Below are 25251 nucleotides of genomic sequence, written 5' to 3'. Positions count from 1 at the left end.
GCTGGGGCCTCCAGTGGTGATTTAAAGGGCCATTTAAAGGGGCTCTGGCAGCCTGGCTCTGGTGGCATTTTAAAGGGCCCGGGGCTCCGGCTGCTGCACGGAGCCCCCCAGGCCCTTTAAATCGCTGGCCTGGGGAAGCCGGTCCAGTACAGCAGGGCATACCAGCTCTTGCTGATAAGCCGTACCAGACCGTACTGGCTTACTTTCACCTCTGACAGCCACCCACCCCAGTCTCTGCCCTTCACACCAGACCACCCTCGGGCAGCCTCCTACAGAGAAGAGACACTCACGGCTGTGCAGTCCTCTCTGAGGGAGATCCCGGCGGGTGGCAGCTTCAAGACAAAAGACACAAGGGTTTTTTCTTTAAATAATTTTCTGTTCTCTGGAGCTGCGGTATAGAGACACAGTCCTGTTTGCCCTAGCTGGGTCTGGGGCCCAGCCCAGTGGTGTTCCAGCCTCCCTGAAAACCTCACCATGCTGTCACGCTGGATAGCAACTGCCTGAACGGTGTTTGCTCTAAGTGAGTGAGGTTTCCTCCCCAGCCCGGTCCCAATTCACTAATCCGGATTAGAATCTTGTCTCCTTACAATGCGGTTGGGGCGGGCGGGGGGGGGGGGCGGGCGGGAGGGAGAATGCAATTGAGTGATTGGCCCCTAAGGGTTGTATGTGGGTGAATTCGGTGCCAACTTCTCTTTCCCAGGTGGCCAGGGCAGTACAGAAATCCAACAGCCAGTCTCTGCAGGAGCTTCGGAGGGAGCCAGGTGGAACCTCACCTGCTCTCACCCCTCCATGAGAAGTGAGTGGATATTCTGGTGCCGGCAACTCCCCAGCCAGGGGCCCGACTTCATCTTTGAAGAACTTAAAGTCCCGGCTTCCAGCACTGAGCCGGAGGGGACTTTATTCGTAAAGAAGTCGAGGGCTAGAGCAGTTACTCCATACAGGAGACCATATAGGTGTCTCCGCTGGGATCTACGATTCCATTGTTTGCTCTAATCCAGGATTTTTCCTACTAGACAATTATGGGAAACGCAATGAAACACAGCTTTCACTGCAAAGTATGAAACAATCCGAAGCACAAAACTCCCATTCTCTCTGATAAAAGCTGGGGACGCCTGTGTTCTGGGAGGAAAATTGTACTATGTAGAAAAGGCAGGTAAGTATCTAAAGAGAAAAAGGTTTGTGTGTGTGTGTGTGTGGGGGGGGGGGGGTGTTGCAATGAAAAGGACATATACACAGAGACAAATGTGGGTGAGGTAATATACTACATAGATATAAAGCATTTGTCTGTCTATGTAACACCAGGCATTGCCTTGCACCAGTTATAGCCACCATTGTTCCTCTGGAGATTCTGACAGCAAACTATCAGGCAATCCGATTCTGCTAAAACATTTCTCACTAGTTTATGCAGAGTAGCTGTAGCCCTGTCAGTCCCAGGATATCAGAGAGACAAGATGGGTGAGGTAAATATATTCTACTGGACCAACTTCTGTGGGTGAGACAGCAGGTCTCGAAAGCTTGTCTCTCTTTCACCCACAGAAGTCGGTACAATACAAGGTGTCACCTCACCCACCTTGTCTCCTACTAGTTTAGGCGTTTTGACACGCGGAGGCAGAGTTGATCTGGAAAAACACACCAATGAGATGATCCGATTCTGTTCTTGTCCTGAGTAGTCTCCTGCCAGCAACTCCCTCCCCCAAACTCTGCCCCTCAACTGCTCCCATCTCCTGACTACACCATCCAGAAGCATTTACAGAGCAGACTCACTCCTGTGAAGTTAGGTCCATGTTAATCAGCTAAATGGCAGCTCCAGCACAGAGATACCGGGTACATTTCTAAGGCACCTTCTAGAGTATAAAATTCTCGCCTTCTCTAAATTGAAGTAACAAGACCCGAATAAATAAATTGATATTGGTTTCGGAATTAGCTCTGTTTCCTCGAAGAATCTTTCAGTCCAAGCATGACTCTACCTTGGCTCTCAGCTGTGATAATCGTGTCTGTTCTAAGTGAGTAAGATTGTATTCCTCAGATTTCTCACATTTTATGACCCCCTGTCTTTACAATTCAATTTGTTTCAATGCCTATATTATATAATATATAATGCTTAAATTATGTCTAATTATATCTATTGTTTGTATTATCTCTGAAGTCATTTGTTCTCTATTATATCCGAGTTTCAATATTGTTTTCGATGATATCTGATTGTATCTGTGTTTGTATTGACTCTGAGTGTCAGTGTTCTCTTTCTGTTATATCCGAATTAAATTATGTTGCTAGTGTGTCTAATATGTTTATATTGTCTCTCTGTGCTTTCCTTAGGTTTCTATTATAACTAAGGGAATCTACTACGTTTCTATTTGTATATCTATCATGTAACGTCGCGCTGTTTCAATCTGTTAAAAGTGCATGTTATCTGGGAGCACGGATGCTGGAATTAGGGGTTCTGCCGCATCCTACGGCTGGAAGTACTCATAACAACCCAAATACATGGCTTCCGCCTTCAACACCCACACTATGAAAAACTGTTCCAGCAACATTGTCTGGGAGTGTGTCCGCTCTGGTTCTGTTCTGTCTCTGAGCGTGTCTGTTCCGCTCTGTCCCTCCCACAGAAGGCACCCATGAGGCAGAGCCAGTGACCCAAACTGAAGGCAGCGTTATCATCCCCCAAGGGCACCCGCTGCGTCTGAATTGTACCTACCAATTTTCTCTCGCTACTAATGTTGATCCCTTCTGGTACGTGCAGTCCCGCAGCCAGCCCCCCAGGCTCTTCCTGAGGGATCTGGGACGGGAGGACTTGGATGAAGGGATCAGAAAAGAGTTCGATGCCACCCATGAGAAAAAGCACAAATCCTTCCATCTGTGGAAACCGGCCAGCGAACTGAGCGACTCCGGGACCTATTACTGCGCCGTGAGAGACACAGTGACAGGGACCGGCAGGGGAGCTGAGCAAAAACCACGCAGGGTCTGTGCGGAGCAGCAGGGAGGCGGGCACTGAGGCCTGGGGCCGACCTGGGGGCAGAATTTGGAACAGTAATCACACACGCTTTAGCTCTCTGTTTCCTTCTTTGCCCTAATCTGGAGTGTTCCCATGTCAAAAATTATGGTGAATGTCAAATATCATGAATCACCAAGTAAGGTACAATTAGGAAAGACCAGGACACAGCATAGGAATATAAGAACGGCCATACTGGGTCAGACCAAAGGTCCATCAAGCCCAGTATCTTCTCCTCTGACAGTGGCCAATGGCAGGTGCCCCAAAGAGAATGAACAGACAGGTTATCATCAAGTGATCCATGCCCTGTCACCCAATCCCAGCTTCTGCCAAACAAAGGCTAGGGGCTCCATTCCTGCCTATCCTGGCTAACAGCCATTGATGGACCTATCTTCCACGAGTCTATCTAGCTCCCTTTTGAACCCCATTATAGTACTGGCCTTCACAACACCCTCTGGCAAGGAGTTCCAGAGGTTGACAGTGCATTGCATGAAAAAAATACTTTCTTGTGTTTTTTTTAAACCTGATACCTATTAATTTCATTTGGTGGCCCCTTGTTCTTGTGTTATGAGAAGGAGTAAATAACACTTCTTTATTTACTTTCTCTATACCACTCATGAATTTATAGACCTCTATCATATACCACCTTAGTCGCCTCTTTTCCAAGCTGGAAAGTCCCAGTCTTATTAATCTCTCTTCATACGGAAGCAGTTCTATACCCCTAATAATTTTTGTTGCCCTTTTCTAAACCTTTTCCAATTCCAATAGATGTTTTTTGAGATGGGGCGATCACATCTGCACGCAGTATTCAAGGTGTGGGCGTACCATGGATTGATAGAGGCAATATGATATTTTCTGTCTTATTATCTGTCCCTTTCTTGATGATTCCCCACATTCTGTTCGCTTTTTTGCCTTCCGCTGCACATTGAGTGGATGATTTCAGAGAACTATCCACAATGACTCCAAGATCTCTTTCTTGAGTGGTAACAGCTAATTTAGAGCCCATCATTGTATATGTACAGTTAGGATTATGTTTTCCAATGTGCATTACTTTGCATTTATCAACATGAAATTTCATTTGCCATTTTGTTGTCCAGTCACCCAATTTTGTGAAATCCTTTTGTAGCTCTTTGCAGTCTGCCTGGGACTTAACTATCTCGAGTAGTTTTGTATCATCTGCAAATGTTGCCACCTCACTCTTTATCCCTTTTTCCAGATCATTTATGAATATGTTAAATAGGACTGGGCCCAGTACAGATCCCTGGGGGACACCACTATTTACCTCTCTCCATTCTGAAAAAATGACCATTTATCCCTACCCTTTGTTTCCTATCTTTTAACCAGTTACCAATCCATGAGAGAACCTTCCCTCTTATCCCATGATGTCCTCCCTCTCATGAGCAACTCTGGTGAAAGCTGCCCCTGGGCCAGCCCTGTTCTTCAAGGAAAGTGACACCAGACAGTTCAATATCACAAAGACTAAACAAATAAATACACACAAACTCTACCACCATCACGGTGGAGAAATTCAGGTTCTGTGGGAAAACTGCATCTGAGCAGCTGAGGAATCTTCCCCTGCCCAGGCCACATGGATGAATAGATAGAGAGTGAGTCACTGTCTTATGCTCACTCTCTCTGTGAGAATGCCAGTAAAATCAGCCTAAGGAGGCTCAGGTGTAAGAATCTCTGCAGCACCCATTTCCCATTTGTGAACACACTTTGCCACTTGGTGCTAGAAGATCAATACAACAAGTACTGTAACAAACATTCTTCTGTCCCATGTTCTCTGCGCTCCCCTGGCACCAGCCTGGACCTTTTGCCCTTCAGACGTTCCCATTTCTGACAGTAGCACTGAGAAGGATTTTACAGAGCAGAGAGAATCACTCCTGGGAATTTGGGTCAAGCTGTTCCTGAAGCTCCTGCTCAGAGACACAACATAGATTTTAAGGTTCCCTGTAGGGAAGGCAAAAAATCTGTCCTATAATTTTGAACTACTAGCCCAGAAGACAAATCAATTCTTGCGGGATTAGAAAATTAGCTCTGTTTAGTGAAAGAATCATCAACCCAAGGATGGCTCCATCTTGGCTCCCCGTTGTTACAGTCACAGCTGCTCCGAGTCACATTCTACGTCTCAGCTTTGTTACATTCTATGGAACCATGCCTTCGTCCTGCCTTCACAATTTAGTTTGTTTCAAGGCCTAAAATCATGAAGTTCTTATATTATATCCAGTTGTATCAATTATGCTTATACTGTCTATAGGCTGTCAATGATTTATTTCTATTATATATCATCAAAAATATTATATTTGGATTATATCTGATTGCATACGCTGTCTGCATTGTCCCTGACTGTCTATATTCTCTGTTTATATCCGAGTCTATATATTATGTTGCTGTTGTATCTGATTGCACCCTTTATGCTTCCGTGGTCTCTCAGTGCAGAATTTGTTTCTGTTGTGTCTTAGTGAAACTACCACGTTTCTACTGTATCTGTGTTTATCATGTTTTTGCTGCACTGTTTGTATCTGTTACATGGATGTTGTCTCGGAGTGTATCAGCTCTGATTCTGTAATAAATGAGTGTATCTATTCTGCGCTGTTCTTCCCACAGAAGGCACCTGTGAAGCAGACTCAGTGACCCAAACTGAAGGCAGCGTTACCATCTCCCAACGGGAACCTGTGCATCTGAATTGTGCCTATCAGATTTCTGGGTCTCCTTATCCCTTCTGGTACGTGCAGTCCCCCAGCCAACCCCCCAGGCTCTTCCTGGGGGACCTGGGGCGGGAGGACTCAGATGAAGGGATCAGAAAAGCGTTCGATGCCACCCACCATAAAAAGCTCAAATCCTTCCACCTCCGGAAACCGTCCAGAGAACTGAGAGACTCTGCGACTTATTACTGCGCCCCGAGCCACACAGTGACATCGACCTGACACTGCTGAGCAAAAACCGGGCAGGATCTGTGCAGAGCAGCAGGGATCCGGGCACTGGGGACTGGGGGTGATTTAGGGGCAGCAGGCGGGAAGTCTGAAAACACTGAACTTGGAACAGACATCTGCCTCGCACACACACAGGACGCAGACACTTGTGCTCTAGGTCTTTTCCCTAATCCGGAGTGTTACCATCTCAGAAATGATGGTGAATGTCATGGATCACCAAGTAAGTTAAAATCAGTGAAGACCAGAACACATCCACCCTCTCGTGAGCAACTCTGGTGAAAGCTTCCCCAGCCCCATTCTTGAAGGAAAGTGCAACCAGAGAGTTCAATATCACTAAAACTAAACCAATAAACATTCGAACTCGAGCATGATGGCAGTGAAGAAGTTCATAGTCTACAGGAAAGTGGCTTTCCACCTTTCCAGACTACTGTACCCATTACAGGAGTCTGATTTGTCTTGCGTACCAGAAGTTTCACCTCACTTAAAAACCACTTGCTTACAAAATCAGACATAAAAATACAAAAGTGTTACAGCATGCAATTACTTAAATATTGCTTACTTTCTCATATACACAGACAGTCTTTAGAAGACCATCCTCACCTCTTGCATCAGAAAAATACTCACTATCTCTGTGAGAAACGCTGCTTTACAGGCAAAGGTGTAAGAATATCTGCTGCAACCATTTCCCATTTGTGATCACATTTTACCACGGGGGGGCGGTGTGGTGCTAGTAACAAGTTCAAGTAACAGCCCGTTCTTCTGTCCCCTGCTCTCTGCCCGCCCCTGACAGCACCCTGACTCCCTTTGCCCTTCAGACTGTCCAATTTCTGACGGTACCATTGAGAAAGGTTTATAGAGCAGAGAGAATCACTCTTGTGAAGATGGGTTCAAGCTACTCCGACAACTGACAGCTCCTAGAACGTTCATTGTAAGGCACCTTTGATAGGACAAAATTCTTGCCTTTTCTAAGTTAGGGCTACTAGCCAAGAAGACAAATCAATTCTTGCCGGATTAAGAAATTAACTCTCATTAGTCAAAAACTCATTCAACTCAAGGATGGCTTCAATTTGGCTCTCCGCTGTTACCGTCATAGCTATTCTGAGTAAGATTCTAGTTCTCAGCTTTGTTACATTCTATCGAACCATGTGTTGTTCCTGACTTCATCATTTAAATTTGTTTCAATGCCCATGATCACGAAGTGCTTATATTACATCCGGTTGTATCTATGTTTGTATTGTCTATAAGGGTCATTGCTCTCTTTCTATTATCCGAGTATAATGATTATATACACACACACACACCTTTTATATCAAATTGCTTATAGTGTGTATTTATTATCTCTGAGTGTCAATATTCTCTATTATATCCGAGTCTAAATATTATGGTGCTGATTGCATCCCTTTATGCTTGCAAGGTCTCTCAGTGCAGACTGTGTTTCTATTACCTCTGTTAATCTGCCACGTTTTTATTGTATGTACGTTCATCTTGTTTTGCTGCATTGTTTGTATCGGTTACATGCATGTCATTTCGGAGTGTATCATCTCAGATTCTATTATATCTGAGCGTGTCTGTTCTGCTCTGTTCTTCCACAGAAGGCATCTATGGAGCAGACTCAGTGACCCAAACTGACGGCAGCGTTTTCATCTCCCAAGGGGACCCGGTGCTTCTTAACTGCACGTATCAGATTTCTGGGTTTGCTTACCTCTTCTGGTACGTTCAGGACTCCAACCAGCCCCCCAGGCTCTTCCTCAGGGACCCGGGAAGCGAGGACTCAGATGAAGGGATCACCAAAGGGTTCAATGCCACCCATGATAAAAAGCACAAATCCTTCCAGCTGTGGAAACCGCCCGGCGAAGTGAGCGACTCCGCGACCTATTACTGCGCCGGGAGAGACACAGTGACACAGACCGGCGGGGGAGCTGAGCAAAAACCGCGCAGGGTCTGTGCGGAGCAGGGGGGAGGCGGGCACTGGCGTCGGAGCGGGGGCCAAAAGGGGAGAAGTTTGAAAACACTGAGATTGGAAACGATATATAAATTCTCTCTCACACACCCACACAAACCCCCTACCTCCTTAGGTCTCTGTCTTTTGTCTTTTTTCCCGCAACCCGGAGTGTTGCCATTTCTTAAAGGATGGTGACTGTCATGAATCACGAAGTAAGGTGAACTCAGGAAAGACCAGAACACATGAATCCCCACCCCCATGAGCAACTCTGGTGAGAGCTTCCCCCAGCCCTGCTATTTAAGGAAGGTGCAACCAGACAGTCCAATATCACCGAAACTGAACAAATAAACACACGAGCGCTACCATGATGACGGTGGAAAAGTTCACATATTATAGGAGAAGAACTGGCACTGCCCAGTTCAGGAGTCTTCCCCTGCCCAGTATACACAGACAGACAGAGTCTTCAGAAGACCTTCCTCACCTCTTGCATCAGACAAATACTCACTATCTGTCTGTATTGGGAACTGAAGTTTGGTTTACTGGCAGAGGTGTAAGGAAATCTCCTTCACCATCTTCGATGTGTGAACACATTGTGCCCTCGGTGGCGGTGTGCTGCTCAATTAATAATAAAAGTGACAGCCCGTTCTTCTATCCCCTGCTCTCTGCCCGCTCCTGACACCAACCTGGCCCCCTTCGCCCTTCAGACTCTCGCGTTTCTGGCAGCACCATTGAGGAGGATTTACGGAGCAGAGGGAATCGCTCCTGTGAAGCTGGGTTCATGCTGTTCTGAGAGCTGCTACTCAGAGGCACAACATTCATTTTAAGGCACCTTTTATTGGACAGAATTTTTGCCTTCCCTAAATTGCAGCTACTAGCCAAGGAGATAAATCAATTCTTGCGGGATTGGGAAATTAGCTCTGTTTAGTCAAAGAACCCTTCAATCCAAGGACGGCTCCAACTTGGCTCTCCGCTGTTATAGTCACAGGTATATTGAGTAAAGTTCTCTGTCTCAGGGCTTGTCTATGCTACCAAGTTTTGTCCTTGAAACTAATGCCGACACGAAAAAAATCGACAAAAGCAAAGTCTCCAAAGCGAATCTACCTTTGCACCCTCTGTCGACAGATCATGTCCACATTCAGGGCACCATTGTCCGCAGTGTGAGCAATGCAATGTGGGTACGAATCCCACAGTGCCTAGTGACACCATCTGTTGCTAGGTGTTGTGGGAAAGCGGAAAGGGAGCGCAGTGCATCCTGGGACGTGCAACATGTCCCATCATGCACTGCTTTGTGTCCCAGCCCTCCAAGGGTTTCCAGCTTCCTTTTGCACCATTTTCCCAAGTGTCAGTCTTTGTAGTGTGCACCAGCATCTGCAGGGAGAGAGGACGGATCCCGCACTTCTCTCCTATGCGCTGTTAGCTGTCGTGAGGACACTGTACATGGCAGCAAAGTTACTGACGGAGGATGAATCGCAGGCCCCCCAGTGTGATATGGACAGCAGCGACTTACCAGTGGCATTCACAGAGCAGCTGCATACCGTAGACCGTCACTTCTGGGCTAGGGAAACAAGCACTGATTGGTGGGATCCTAGCGAAAGGGTTCAACGCTACGCAGGATGAAAAGAGAAAAACCTTCCCCATGTGGAAACGGTCCAGCGAACTGAGCGATTCCGGGACCTATTACTGCATTGCGAGGGATCACAGAGACCCCAAGCAGCGACGGAGCTGAGCAAAAACTGAGCAGGTGCGGGCTCAGGGCTGGGAGCCACATGGGAACTAAAGGGTTCCCATTAATAAATTCTCTCTCTCCCTCCGGCCCCGAGCCTGGGGCCGGATTCTCTCTCATTTCTGCACGCCAAACTCTTTTGAACTCAAAACTTGCCATGAATGTCTTGAAACAGAATTTAAGCTAAACTCTGAAAAGGCACGAACACGAGAGAGCTTCTATTAAACAAACAAGGAAACATATACATATATATGTCTCCCCAACACAAAACAGAAGTACCCAGGTGCCTGACACCCTTTGAAATCAATGAGATGTAGACACCTGTTTGCTTTGGGGAAGTCCCACTAGGTGCCTAAATATCTTTAAGATCTGCCCCCCAAAGCCGTGGCTCTCCCCCGCTCCAGGCTACTTGAACCCTTCCAGGAGCCTGATTTGCTTCGCCTACCCTCAAGTTTCACCTCACTTAAAATCTGCTTGCTTACAAAAATCAGACCTAAAAACACAAACGTGTCACAGAACAGTGTTACCGAAAAATGGCTGACTTTCTCATTGTTACCATATAATGATAAAATAAATTAATTGGGATATGAATATTGTACTGACATTTCCGTGTATCAGGAGCAGTATAAACAAGTTGTTGTCTGTATGAATTTTTAGTTTGTACTGAATTCTCTAGTGCTTCTTATGTAGCCTGTTGTAAAACTATGGAAGGATCAGATGAGTTGATGTACCCCCTGGGAGATCTCTGCCTTCCCTGGTCGTGAACCACCGAAGTAAGTTATCAGCACGTGACTTACTACATTTTTTTTCCAACCAGTGTCTATCCATAGCCCCCAGGTGGAGATGTTTTCCCTGAATATATAATACAGTCTCGACAGAGTATTTGCATGTCTACGAGCCCTGTTTCGTGCTGCCTTCACACCCCCGCCTCAACTCTCCTGTCTCTGACAGCAGCAGCCAGCCTGTATAAACCAGGGTCAGTAAGTTCAGTGCTATTCAGCCCCCTAGGAGCTCCAGCCCAGAGCCACAAAAGAAGTTTCTAAGGCGTCACGCACGGGGGTGAAACTTCTTCTCTTCCCTGCCAGCTGCAAAGAGCAATTAATCCTGGTGGAGGCTGAGCGCCAGATCCCCTGAACCCTCGTCATGGCTTCAGGTTGGGTCGCAGCTGCGTTAACAGCCTCGGTGCTAAGTGAGTTTGAAGATTTCGTGTCACTGCCCTTGCTAGGTTGTTGTGTAGTTCCCCGTCCCTAGCCCTGACTTGACCGTGGAACCAGGGAGCAAGTACAGAAGACTGGAATCAGCTGATCTGAATGTACTTTTCCCCTTGGTAGCCGGCGTGGTGAGCAGATGAGAGAGAGGTAGCTGGCGGGAGAAGGGTCGAGATGCGTATTTATCGCTACAGGACTTTAGATTTTGCACAGGCCTGCAATTAAATGTCCTTTGCCCCTAGATGTCCGGAGAAAAGTCTCTCTCCCTCTCTCGCTCTTTTTAAAAGCACCAGTGGGATTCACACAGAAAGGAGGTGGGTAGGGAGAAGGGAATTGAAGTCCTAAGGAACTTTCGATGTCCGCACCCCCATGAAATTAATTCTCTTTCTTCCTTTCTTTCCGAGGTGCCCTGGGCAGAGCGGAGATCCAGCAGCCCTTCTCCGCAGAGGCGTTGGAGGGAGAGAAATTGAACCTCTCTTGCAGTCACCCTAAAGTGACCACCGAGAAGATAACACGGTACCGCCACTTCCCCAGCCAGGCACCGCGGCTTTTGGCAGGTGGATTCAGGGGAGAGACCGCCAGCACCGAAGCGGACGGCACTTTATACATCGCTCAGGACAAAGCTTCCAGTGTCTTTGAGTTCCGCAGGGTGCGGCTGGCAGACGCAGCGGTGTATTACTGTGCTCTGAGCGACACAGCGTGACAGCCAGGGGAGGCCCCCGCGCAATATCTCACACCAGCCCCGAGCAGGGGGGCAGCAGCGTCTCTTGGCTGGGCGCGCTAAGGAGAGAGAGTTTCTTCCATCTCGTGAAGCAAGAAAAAGGATCCGCTCCTTTCAGAGTCTAAAAAGCTGGGAGAGGAATAACACTTCTTTCTGGCCTGGTGAACAAGGAGAAACACCAGCTGTCTGCGATTTCTGTCTTTCAGACGCAGGCAACTTTCGGTCTGCAGTGGTTGTTGTTTTTAAATAAAACCCTCACATCACCATATTAACGGAGCTTCTGAATGATTCACGCAATCGGGGTAAACCCTTTTAACTCCCATATTCGTTAACTCCGAATTCCGTATAAACACACAAAGTTCTGTAGTAGCATCAGAGAGAACGGTCAGGAAATCTGTAAGAAGGAAAGAGTCCTCTCTGAATCGTGTCTGAGACATTTCCCCCGTCAGTTCGTTTCTTTGCCCACAAGGGGACGCTGCTGTATCACCTGATACACGCAGTGTTGGGTCCAGGATATTATGGAGTCCTGATGGGGCTGAGGTCATATCTTCTACTGGACCAACTTCTGTTGGTGAGAGAGACCATCTTTGGAGCTTACCTGAAGGAGAGCTCCGTGTAAGCTAGAAAGCTTGTGTCTCTCACCAGCAGCAGTTGGTCCAGTAGAAGATATCACCTCACTGCACCTTGTCTCTCCAGTATCAGTTGATAATTGTCTATCAGGCTACAATTCCTCCTCATACTGCTAGCGAGCAGCACTATTCCTCTTATTTCCACGTTACCTTATCTACGGATATACTCCGAGTATACTCTGCTAAGCTTACCCCAAGTTCCACTGAGCCTGTAGTATCCTGGTGGGTGAGGGAGAATCTTTTACTGGACCAACTTCTGTTAGTGAGAGAAAATATTTCCAGTAAAATGGATTGACTCGCAGAAATCCTTGCAGCAGATGCATTCTGTTAAGACTCATTTGGGGAAGGTATCACTTTTATTACGAACAAGAAGGTGTTATTTGAATTACCAGAGCACATGGGAGCCAAGTCATGGACCACAGGCTTTCTCCAGACAGAACAGACATATGGTCTCTGCCCCCAGGGAGTTTACAATCCAAGAGACATGTGGATATAGACAGAGCGGGAGCACAACACGAGAGACACATACTGGTCAGCATGATAAGCAGTGGTCTCCGCAGAATTTTGTGTAGGCAGCGCAGAACAGCAGAGTTTGAAGGAGGGGTTTGAAAGACAACAACTAGGCAGTGTGTGGATGTATTTGTGGAGATCTCCTCCCAAGAGGGAGGGACGGAATGGTAGAAAGTGTGAAGGTACTGATTTTAGATCAAGACATACAGGTTCATAGAAGGAAGGCATGAGGGATACACGCAACACTGAAATTACATAGACGTCAGGTAACTTTCCTTTTACAGAGAGATATTTTGTCCCTGCCCCCACAGAGCTAAAGTGCTTTCGGGGTGCCTGAAAACACCAATTTGGAAAGATGTAATTGCTGAGGGTTTACAGTGAGGAGTGTGAGAGAGGAGCCTGAATAGAATAGAAAAAGGCACACACACCTTTCTCCAGATAGTTTCATCTCACATTAAAGCTGGGATTTCTCAAAGCTGGCTGAAGGATTTGGATGCTTACTCCTCACTGACTGTTTAATGGGGCTTGGACATCCAAACCCTACCATTAGGAACTAGCAGGACACACAGCCAGATCTAGGTGTATTTTAAAATTTCCTTTTCTTATTGTCCAGTGCATTAAGTGAGGCATGACCAATCAGTCCCTCCATCCATCCAGCACTCAATTACTCTTTAAAATGGGAGCTAGGTTCTTAAGTAACTAAGGCAGCTTCTGAAAATTTGACTCTTAAGCCAATTTGATTCCCAGACTAAAGACTTGTCCAAGATCTCACAGAGACACTGTGTTAAAGCCAGGAACTGACCGCCTAGGCCTCACGAGTTTAAGCCCAGGACCATAAGCAGAAGATCACCCTTCTTGCTTTTAATTTTAATATGGGAGAGGAAAATATTGAGGATGTCTTAGGATTGTGTCCCATCCCCTTTGTCACGATATAATGCACACAAATGTACCAGAATGACTCCAATGGAGCTTTGGCAATATACACCAACTGAGGGAGTGGCCCAACCAACTCTCAGACAAACCTCAGCTCTCCAGTTGGGTGCCTGCTCTGGCTTTTCATTCATGAGCTTGTCTCTTGTGATTTCAATGTCTCGGGCTCCCTCTGTCAATTCTCACTGAGCTGATACTAAAGGCCTTGAGAGCGGGGTCACAGTCTCTTCCCCAGGAAATGTCTCTCCTGAGGGGAGTGACTTTGTTGCTGACATTATGTGAGTATCTGAATTCGAAGCCGGAAGGAATTTGGAAGAGAGATGGTGGGATCAGACCATGGAGAGTTGCCTCTTACCTCGCCCAGCTGGGTTGTGTACGGTGTGCTGGACCAGAGGGAGAGATTTATGTTCACTTGGAGTGAAAGTGATATTAATACAGGCTGGGGCTGGGCGAGTGCTGTAAAGAACTAAAGAGGAGGTTGCTAGCTAGCAAGCTCAAATCAAAGTCAGGCAGGGTATGTTAAATTTCACCTTCCACATCCGAGGTGGACACACACACACAGGTGGATGGGGAGGTTGTGGAATCGCCATGCTTGGAGATTTTTAAGAGCAGGTTAGACAAACACCTGTCAGGGAGCATCTAGAAGATAATACTTAGTCTTTCCATGAGTGCAGAGGGCTGGAGGAGAAAGCCGCTCCAGCCTGGTCCCTTCCAGTTCTGGGATTCTAGGATAGACTCTCCTATGTTCCCATGCCACAGTGTGAACCTGGAAACAGGACCCACGACTACAGAATAAACTGTCTGAAATTATTATTATCTCTGTTAAACTGCTTAGTAGAGAGCTTTGTAACTTTGTTAATGAGAGCTACAGAAAAGGTGAAGAGAAGGGACTGGGGTGTTGGCCCTCAGACCCATCATACATTACATGCCCCCATGAAATGCATTCTCTGCCTTGTCTCCTTTCCTAGGTGCCCTGGGCAGAACTGACATCAAGCAGCCAGTCACTGCAGAAACGTCTGAGGGACGAGACCTGAACCTGACTTGCACTCACCCCTCAGTTACAGATGAATGGATTTTCTGGTACCGGCAGTTCCCTAGGCAGGGACCTCACTTTGTAGCTAAGGGATACAGCAAAACATGTCCGAGCACCGAACCAGAGGGAGCGTTCCTGACTTTCTGGTAATTACATTTTACAGTGTATTTTATTTATTTAAGGTGTAATTGGATCAGGCAACCCCCTGGACAACATTTCTTTCGGGACTCTGAAGTCATAAAGAGGAGAAGGAAGAGGGGGAAGTCACAGAGAGGGCACTTTTACAGCATACACGTTCTTTTAATGCACAAATGAGGAGAAAAAAATTGATAACTCCATAAACAGCCTAGTAAAAAGGAGGAGAACTTGAAGCTGCAAAATGGTCTTCTGCCTTGCTCTACAGATCTTTCTTCTACTTGTGAAGTCAGGTGAGCTAAATGCTCATTTTTATTGAATTTGTTGCGTTTCTTAAGAGCTACAGCAGTCCTGTTATAACAGGCTCAGGTTTCCAAAGAGGCCTAGGAGAATTAGGAACCCAGTTTCCTAACGATCTTTTGAAAATCCTACTTAATTTTTTTAGAAAAGAAACTAGATTATCGGAACCACAAAACCGTATGGTTTTATGGAAACAACTTTCCTTTCCTGATACTTTAATTTAAAATGGAAACCAGTTTCTACATAGGATCATCAGAGACTTTTGTGTATAACTATGAATGGATAAATATACTTTCATTACTGCTTTTTTTTTGTCTTTCAACAGGTCTTGTTCAAAGTAATTCTGTGTTTCAGTCTCCTGTAGAAATGCAAATCTCAGAGGGGCAACACGCAACTTTGCAGGGTAATTTCACCGCCGCCTCCACGAGCCCAAATCTCTTCCGGTTCCGTCAGTATCCGAACCACCCACCCCAGCATTTATTAGCAGCGCATCAATCTCCTGCTGAGAAGGACACGGTCACCTCTGGAACATTCTCATCAGTTTCGTTCGACGATAATAAGAGGGTTGCCTTGAAGATGGAGGCTGTGTCCTGCAAGACAGGGCCGTGTATCACTGTGCTCTGAGGTACGCAGTAGGGCAGAGCTTCATCTCCGGCGCTACAAGAAGTGATCGAGGATGCTCAGGCACGACGAGGCTGACAGAGACTGTTTTTCTACCCGACCCTTTTTTATCACACCTCTCTGCCGAGTTCAGTTCCTTCTGCTCTTCCCATGTCTGGGAGGATCTTTCGGTTTCTATCCCTGTGTCGTGTTAGAGCCACCATGCTGTGCAAACCGAGCCCGGTGCGTTATTATCGCAGTTATATTTATGTGAATTAATATATGTATGAATTTGCAACCTTTCAATGAAAATAGTTGTTGTCAATAAAACAAATCACCCCACAAAACTTGGAAAATTGTAACGGGATCTCCCGGAGCTGTAAAAGAAACTGGGCGAGGTTCTGATGCCTGTTCCCTCACCGCAGCTCTGGGTCTAACTAATCGGGGCAGCAGGTTCTTAGTTGCTGTGAAGCGTTTCTGCTCCACTGAAATCAACATCCACCCCCCCAGCCCCCCACCCCCCCGCAGTTCTCTCTTTCTGCCCTTCAGTCTTTCTGTTCGCCCATCTTACTTATACAAGTAAGTCTCTCTGGTTCCCTGAGGAGGCGAAGAAGTCCACTTCATGTCTAAACATTTTATCTACTGCACAGAGATAGTGACAGCTACAGACAAACCTTTTTGAAAGGTGGAATGGGTGGAAGAGCCACCAAACAGAGACGGTTTCACATAGAAATCATTAGCAAATACAAGGAGTACTTGTGGCACCTTAGAGACTAACCAATTTATTTGAGCATAAGCTTTCGTGAGCTACAGCTCACTTCATCGGATGCATCGGATGCTGTAGCTCACGAAAGCTCATGCTCAAATAAATTGGTTAGTCTCTAAGGTGCCACAAGTACTCCTTTTCTTTTTGCGAATACAGACTAACACGGCTGTTACTCTGAAATTAGCAAATACCACTCCCCTCCCCTAGTTTCCTCTGGGTTTGGGCATTGGGGTCAGAACCGCCCCTCTCGACTTTTCAAGGAGGCATGTGGGTCGGTTTATAGCATTCAGCCAACAATCCCCTTGCTTCCCTGTTGTGTTTTCACCGCCTCTTTGTGACTCAGAGCAGAGTCCGCTAAACAATGGAAATGTGTTTTGTTCTAAGCCTTTTTATACTCACTCTGTGTCCAGGTAATTGAGCTGTTAGCTTCGCTCATGCAGCCTGGTTCACTGCTAATTAAACTCTCGCCCTCTCTCTCTCTCCTCCCAAAACCAGAACCAATCCGCCAGCTTTGTCCATTCCTTTCCAGCACTTTCTCCATTTCGGTCTATCTGCTGTTTTATATATGTCCCTCACTGTCTGCCAAGATTTATTCCCTTTTCCCCCTTCCACCATCCCTCTCTCGGTTGGGCACTCCTCTTGTTTGTAACTGGTGCATTGTATTGACTTATTTCTCGTCCCAGGTGCTGCGCTGGGTGATTCGGTCCAGTCCAAGGAATCCCAAGTGTCTGGAGTAGAAGGAGGCTCAGTAACATTCAGCTGTTCCTACAATACCAGCGATTTATCGGGCGTCTATCTCTCCTGGTACCGACAGTCTCCTAACCGAGCCCCGCAGTACATTCTGCGGAGAGGGACGAAGGCATACGCTGCTTATAGCGAAAATGCGGATTTCGCCCAGCAGAGGTTTTCTTCCCAGGCCGATGACAGCTCCACAGTTCTGAACATCGCAGCCCTGCAGCTGGCGGACACCGCGGTGTATCTCTGCGCCCTGCAGCGCGCACAGTGACAGCGCCACACAGCGCAGCTGTACAAAAACCCTCCCTTTCCTTTCCATTCACAGGCCCTGCACTGGAGAGAGACCAGAGAAGGGCGTCCCGAAGCCCAGCAGTCTCCCCACAGTGACAGAGACAGAGACGGCTCTGCTCTCGGTGACAGGAAATTACCAACAGGAGCTGTCCTGGCCCCACATCCTGCTCGCTCGCTGGAAGGCTTCAGGCTGAGGAATGGGGTTAAATTCTGTTTCACCCATAGAGACTTGGGCAAATGACTAGGGGAGAGATTTTAAAGGTATTTAGGTGCTTAAACATGCAGAGAGGCACCTAGGGCCGGATTTTAAAAAGGTATTCAAGTGCCCACTGGGATTTTCAAAGGTACCTAGGCACCTAACACCCATTGAAATCAAGGAGATTGAGACACCTACGTGTTTTTGACAAAATCTCACTAGGTGTCTAAACGCCTTTGGGATCTGCCCCCTAGCGCAGTGGCTCGCCACCTTTCCAGACTACTCCATCCCTTTCAGAAGTCTGATTCTTCTTCCACACCCCAAGTTTCACTTCACTTAAAAACTACTCACTTTAAAAAAAAACAGATTTAAAAATACAAAAATGGCACACCCAGACTATTACTGAAAAAAACATGCTTTATTTCCCATTTTGTCTGTATGACGTTTTAGTTTGCACTGGCTTTGCCAGTGCTTTTTATGTAGCCTGTTCTAAAACTAGACAAATGTCTAGATGAGTTGATGTACCCTTTGGAAGACCTCTGTGCACCTCTGGTTGAGAACCAATGCCTGTGTGAGATTTTTGAAAGCACCTAGGGCAAATTTTTAAGCACGTTAAGAAGCAGACAATTGCTATCTACGTCTTTAGGCATCCAAACACCACTAAAATCTTCTCTTTGGTGAGAATTTCAAGAATGACTGACCAGGTTAGGTGCCTAACTCCCCCGGATTTCCCTTGGAGTGCCTAAATGCTATAGTGAGTTATAACAATACCATATCATCAGCCATCACAAACACTTAAAAAATTTCTTCTTCCCCAACACTCAGGAAATCAAATTAGTATAAGAATATAAGAACAGCCACACTGAGTCAGACCAAAGGTCAGTCCATCTAGCCCAGTATCCTGTCTTCAGTGACCAGTGCCATGTGGCTCACAGGGAATGAACAGAACAGGTAATCACCAAGTGATCCGTCCCCTGTCACTCATTCCCAGCTTCTGGAAAACAGAGGCTATGGACACCATCCCTGCCCATCCTGGCTAATGGCCATTGATGCACCAATCCTTCATGAATTTATCTAGTTCTTTTTTGAACCCTGTTATGGTCTTGGCTTCACAACATCTGGCAAGGAGTTACACAGGTTGACTGTGTGTTGTGTGAAGAAATGCTTCCTTTTATTTGTTTTAAACCTGCTGCCTATTAATTTCATTTGGTGACCTCTAGTTCTTGTGTTATGAGATGTAGTAAACAACACTTCCTTATCTACTTTCTCGACACTAGTCATGATTTTATAGACCTCAATCATATCTCCCCTTAGCCGTCTCTTTTCCAAGCTGAAAAGTCCCAGTCTTATTAATCTCTCCTCAGACAGAAGCTGTTGCATACCCCTAATCATTTTTGTTGCTGTTTTCTGAACCTTTTCCAATCCCGATGTATCTTTTTTTCAGTTGGGGCGACCACATCTGCACGCAGTATTCAAGATGTGAGCGTACTATGGATTTATAGAGAGGCAAGATGACATTTTCTGTTCTATTATCTGTCCCTTTCTTTATGATTCCCAGCATTCTGTTCGCTTTTTCAACTGCTGCTGCACATTGAGTGGAGATTTTCAGAGAACTATCCACAGTGACTCCAAGATCTCTTTCTTGAGTGGAAACAGCTAATTTAGACCCCACCATTTGATATATATAGTTGGGATTATGCTTTCCAATGTGTATTACTCTGCATTTATCAACATGAAATGTCATCTGCCAAAGCAGGTGTTTAAGTCGTAGGGAGTGACTAATGGTGCTTTCCTGCATGAAGGTCACTGATAATTAACTGCACAACAGGTACTTATGTAATGATGATTAAACCTACCTGCCAAAAACATAACAGCAATAACTCATTAAGGCAGTTGATAGTCTTTAGGGCAGTGATCCTTTTATAATTCTGTGTTTGCGCAGTGCCCAGCGCAATGGAGTCCTGGTCTAAGACTAGGTCTTCTAGGGGCACCTGGAATACACTTAGTGTACAGCGCCTAACATAATGGGGTCCTGGTCCAGATTTTAAGGGCAGAAGGGAGCACTGTGATCCTGTAGTCTGATCTCCTGTATAACGCAGGCGAGAGAATGTCACTCAACGATCCTACTTGCAGCCCATCCTTTGTGGTTGGACTAGAGCAGCATGAGAAATTCCATTTAACAATAAGACTTTTTAATCTCAGAAAGGTTTCTGAAGTGGCTTCCTTGCTGGCTTTTGATATTTTCTTTCATCGTTTCTTACAGCCACTAGTGGGCGCCCCTGACTACACATAGTGACGTTTCATATTATATTAGATATTTCGTTCTATAACAATATGTGAATCAAACTGACTGACAGAAGTTCCTTTGTGATTGTGACTTTAGCATCATAAGACGGGCGGGGAAGAGAGGACGTAGCCTCAGAAAGAGCAGATCTAACTTTTAAAGCTGGAATTAACATTTAAACAAATTAAAGGAAGAATTATTTTATAATTAACTAAAGACTCCTAAAACAAGTTAAATTTATGCTGCAAAATGCTTTACTACTTGGCTTTATCGCTCTATCTTCTGCTTTTTTACTCAGGTGAGAAATGTTTACTTTGACTGAATTTAGTATTTATGTTACTTAAAAGCTACATAATTCCTATTATTACAGGAAAAAAGAAAAGGAGTACTTGTGGCACCTTAAAGACTAACACATTTATTTGAGCATAAGCTTTCATGAGCTCCTTTTTGCGAATACAGACTAACACGGCTTCTGAAACCTGTCATCATTACAGGGTAGGTTTTCAAAAGACCCAAAGAGAGTTGGGCACCCAGCTTCCTTATGGGCACACAATACTTATTAACAGCACAGAATATTTTAACCAGAACAACAAACTTCATCCAGTTTTTCTGGAAGAAGGCTTTGTCCTCTCTTGGAAAATAAAGCTTGGTTTAACAACGGAAACCAGTTTGTATACATGCTAGTACTCAAATTATAGACATATAGTAGAAAGGAAAAGGAAAAAGAAAGTTCTTTAATGACCTTTTATTCCTTTTACAGGATTTGTTGAAGGTGATTCTGTGTTTCAGTCTCCTCTGCAGGTGACAGTGTCAGAGGGACACGATGTATTATTACAGTGTAATTTCACCACCATTGCTAACACCCCGAATCTTTTCTGGTACCGCCAGTATCCGGACCAAGGACCCCAGCATATCCTGACAGCCTATAAATCTGCTGCTGAGAAGAACACCTTCATCTCTGGAAAGTTCTCAACCGTTTTGTTCGACAATAATAAGACGGTTCCCTTGAAGATTGAGGCTGTGTCCCTCCAAGACAGAGCCGTGTATCATTGTGCTCTGAGACCCACACTGGGGCAGAGCGCCATCTCCAGCAGTACAAGAAGTGATCGTGGGTGCTCAAGCACACTGATGTTGTCAGAGGCTGTTTTCCTGCCAGAGCCTTTTTTGATGATACTTCTCTGCCAAGTTGTGACCGGAAGTTCGGGGGGAGGGGGGGGAGGAGCACGCTGAAATTGCTCAGTTGGGGCAAACTGCAAAGAATGGGGTGGATGATCCCCCAAACTGGAGGTCATTTTTAACTCTTAGAGTCACCAAACCAGGAACAAAACAGCTCTACAATACCTACAAAGCCAAAAACACAGTTCCCTTAAAACAATCCAGTCTTGGACTCCCACTCAGACAGCCAAGTCAAATATGATGAGGATTGATTGCTGAAAGTCTCCTTCATCATGTCAAAAGTCCTACCAGTCCCACATTGGGATCGGACACATTACCCACCAGGTCAAGGAATATTTCATATCCTACCCAAATACACGCTTACTGCCAATTCTTATTAACTAAAGTAAAATGTTTTTAAAAAAGAAAAGAGTATTGGTTTAAAAGATCATTATACATACAGACATGAATAAAAGTCTTAGGTCAGTTTCCGAGTAGAGATGGTGAGCTTTAGAGTTGCAGAGTGTTCTTTCTGAATTGGTTCCATAGGTTATAGTCCAATATCCAAGTCAGGGTGATCCAGACTTGAGCTGGACACCTTAGTCTTGCGGCTGACGAAGTTTCAGCAGATATGAGATGACAGGATTAGGGCCCAAGAGGTCGTTTTGTAGTTCTCCGGCAGCCTCTTGACAGCAAGTATTCCTTGGGTGAAGAAGCACTGTGGCTTTGAAGTAAAACTTCCTATTTCCTATGTGTGCATCTGGGTATCTAGTTGCATTAATCAGCATGAGGTAATTATCCCTTAAGCAGTTTATAGACCGTTTACTACACACTTCACAGAGAAATATAGACAATGATATTATTACAGCCAAGTCCCATCTACATGTTAGTATCCCCCGTTTGGTCTCTGAATCAATAGAGTATTGACAGGAACCGTCTGGTCAAATTGTTAACCACTAACAAGATACAGGTAAACACAGACGACCACAATCACTATCTTCTTCTAATTCTCTAACGGTTCAGGTTTGCATTTCAAAGTTCTAGACTACCTAACGAGGTTTTGTTAGTCATTTACGGCCTTAATTGCCATTTACATACTTTTCTAACATGTCTTTAAAGGCTGAATTTGGGTCATGGAGCCTGCCTGTTGCTTAACCCTTTCTAGCCCAGCGTCACACAAGTTCAGTTCCTTCTGCTCTCCCCATGCCTGGGAGGATCTTTCCTTTTCTATCCCTGTGCAGTGTTAGAGCCACCATGCTGTGCAAACCGAGCCCGACGCGTTATTATCGCAGTTATATTTATGTGAATTAATATATGTATGAATTTACAACCTTTCAATGAAAATATTTGTTGTCAGTAAAACAACCCCCCCCTCCCCCCGGGAAAATCGTAACACGATTTCCTGCAGCTTCAAAAATGCTATAAGAGACACTGGGAGAGGTTCTGATCTCCGTCCCATCACTGCAAGTCTGGTCGATGTCTATCTGGCCAGGTTCTTAGATGCTGTGAAGCATTTCAGCTCCCCTGAAATCAGCATCCATCCATCCAGCTCTCTCTTTCTGTCCTCCAGCCTTTCTGTTCGCTCAGCTTCTTATACAACTATGTCTATTCATAGAGATAGTCACAGCTAAGAACAAACCTCCCTTTTTGAAATCTGGGGGTGGATGAAAGAGCCAGCAGAAACATTTTCACATAGAAATCGTTAGCAAACGCCACTCCCCTCCCCTAGTTTCCTCTGGGTTTGGGCATTGGAGTCAGATCCGCCCCTCTCGACTTTTCAGGGAGAAATGTGGGTCGGTCTATAACATTCAGCCATTTCCTGTGGTGCTTTCACCCCCCTCTTTGTGCCTGTAAGAGCAGAGTCCGCTAAACAAAGGCCATGAGTTCTAAACCTTTGTATATTCTAACCCTCTTTAGACTCACTCTGTGTCCAGGTAATTGAGCTGTTAGCTTGGTTCATGCAGCCTGGCTCACTGCTAATTAAACTCTTTCTTTCTCCTCTCAAAACAAGAACCAATCCACCAGCTGCCTCCGTTTCTTTGCAGCACTCCCTCCTTTTCAGTCTACCTACCTACATACCCGGTTTTATTCCTCCCCTTTCACAATCTCTTCCCCTCTCTCGGTTGGGCACTCCGCTTGTCTCTAACTGATAGTACATTGTATTGACTTATTCCTTCTCCCAGGTGCTGCGCTGGGTGACTCGGTCCAGTCCAAGGAATCCCAAGTGTCTGGAGTAGAAGGAGGCTCAGTAACATTCAGCTGTTCCTACAAAACCACCGATTTTTCGGGCGTCTCTCTCTCCTGGTACCGACAGTCTCCTAACCGAGCCCCGCAGTACATTCTGCGGAGAGGAACGAAACTATACGCTTCTGACAGCGAAAATGCGGGTTTCGCCCAGCAGAGGTTTTCTTCCCAGGCCGATGACAGCTCCACAATCCTGAACATCACAGCCCTGGAGCTGGCAGACACAGCGATGTATTACTGCGCCCTGCAGCGGGCACAGTGACAGAGCCAGGGAGCAGAGCTGTGCAAAACCCTCTCCCTTTCTTCCCATTCACTGGCCCTGCATTGGAGAGAGACCAGAGACAGACGTCCCCAAAGCCTCACAGTCTCCGCCCAGTCACAGTGATAGACAGATCCCTGCTCTGTCCCAGCCCCAGTCTCGCTCGCAGGAAGGCTTCGGGCTGAGGAGTACGGTTAAATTCTGTTTCACCCACAGACTTGGGCAAACGACTTTGGGATACATTTTAAAGTCTGCTTAAAGATGCAGAGAGGCACGTAGGGCCGCATTTTAAAAAGGTATTTAAGTGCCTCCTGGGATTTTCAAAAGTACCTAAGGAGCCTAACACCCATTGAAATCAATGAGAATTAGACACCAAGGTGCTTTTGAAAAATCTCACTAGGTGCCTAAATACCTTTAAGATCTGTCCCCTAGTGCAGTGGCTCTCCACCTTTCCAGACTACTGTACCCCTTTCAGGAGCCTGAATTGCCTTGTGTTCCCCAGATTTTACCTCAATTAAAAAGTACTTGTGAAAAAAAAATCAGACATAAAATACAAGCGTGCCACAGCCAGAATATTACTGCAAAATTGCTTTCTCTCTCATTTTGGAAATAAGACGTTTTAGTTTGTACTGACGTAGCTAGTGCTTCTGATGTAGCCTGTTCTTAAACTAGGCAAATGTCTAGATGAGTTGATGTAGCCCCTGGAAGACCTCTGCGTATCCTGGGTTGGGAACCACTGCCCTAGTGGAATTTTTAAAGGCACCTATGGTCAGATTTTCAAAGGTGTTTCAGCACTTTAAGGAGCAGACGGTTGCTATATACTTGTTTAGGTATCTAAATATCACTAAAATTCTGCTCGTTTGTGGGACTTTCAAGAGTGACTGGCCAGGTTAGATGCCTACTTCCCCTTGGCTTCCCATTGGAGTTCCTAGGTGCTATAGTGAGCTATAACAATAACATATCAGTAGCCATCACAAACACTTAAAATCCCTTCTGGCCCTATAACCAGGAATTCATCTAAGCCGCTGGTTAAGTCTCAGGGAGTGACTAATGGTGCTTTCCTAAACAAAGGTCACTGATAATTAACTTCACAGCAGGCGCTTATGTAATCATGAATACAATTACCTGCCAAAACCAATAATTCATGGAGACAGCTGAGAGGTCTTTAGGGAAGTGATCCTTTTAAAATTTTGTGTTTGTACAGCGCCTGGCGTAATGGAGTCTTGCGCTCAGACCAGGAATCCTAGAATGCACTTAATGGACAGTGCCTAGTATAAGGGGGTCCTGGTCCGGGACAGGGGCTGTTGTGTCAATAATCAATCATAATCATGAGCTCAGAGCAGGCAAATTCTATGTGGAGAAGAATAGTGAGAAGATGGTTGATAGCTTCTTTACAAACAAACCTTTTCCCCAAAGCCCGTCAGTCAGCACTGGCAGGTAGGAATCATCTCAGTTTAAAGCGGAAAGGGGGCTCTCTCTGCGTGAGCCAAGCGCCATATCGACAAACATACAGATTTTAAGGGCAGAAGGGAGCACTGTGACCATGTAGTCTGATCTCCTTCATAAGACCTGGAAGAGACTGTTCCCCAACGATTCCTACTTGCAGCCCGTACTTTGTGGTTGAACTGGAGCAGCATGAGAAATTCCATTTAACAATAAGACGTT

The 25251-nt window shown here is 45.8% G+C and overlaps 4 gene segments (V, D, J or C); all 4 read left to right on the top strand.

The window, feature by feature from the left end:
• Positions 1-681: 681 nt before the first annotated feature.
• On the top strand, positions 682-3259 carry LOC122462786. The segment is given in 2 exon segments: positions 682-2003; positions 2607-3259. Coding segments are annotated over 2 exon segments (432 nt in total).
• Positions 3260-6711: 3452 nt separating this feature from the next.
• On the top strand, positions 6712-10724 carry LOC119563599. The segment is given in 4 exon segments: positions 6712-7027; positions 7518-7864; positions 8881-9038; positions 10676-10724. Coding segments are annotated over 4 exon segments (600 nt in total).
• On the top strand, positions 9133-11766 carry LOC119567896. The segment is given in 2 exon segments: positions 9133-10779; positions 11203-11766. Coding segments are annotated over 2 exon segments (345 nt in total).
• A 4840-nt stretch (positions 11767-16606) lies between these two features.
• Positions 16607-23701, top strand: LOC119567888. The segment is given in 2 exon segments: positions 16607-16832; positions 23267-23701. Coding segments are annotated over 2 exon segments (372 nt in total).
• Positions 23702-25251: the final 1550 nt, after the last annotated feature.

This window comes from Chelonia mydas, chromosome 13, assembly GCF_015237465.2.
Source record: "Chelonia mydas isolate rCheMyd1 chromosome 13, rCheMyd1.pri.v2, whole genome shotgun sequence".
In the NCBI taxonomy this organism is placed as follows: domain Eukaryota; kingdom Metazoa; phylum Chordata; order Testudines; family Cheloniidae; genus Chelonia; species Chelonia mydas.
The sequence above is the reverse complement of the archived record's forward strand: the minus strand, read 5'-3'. Positions and strand labels throughout refer to the sequence as shown.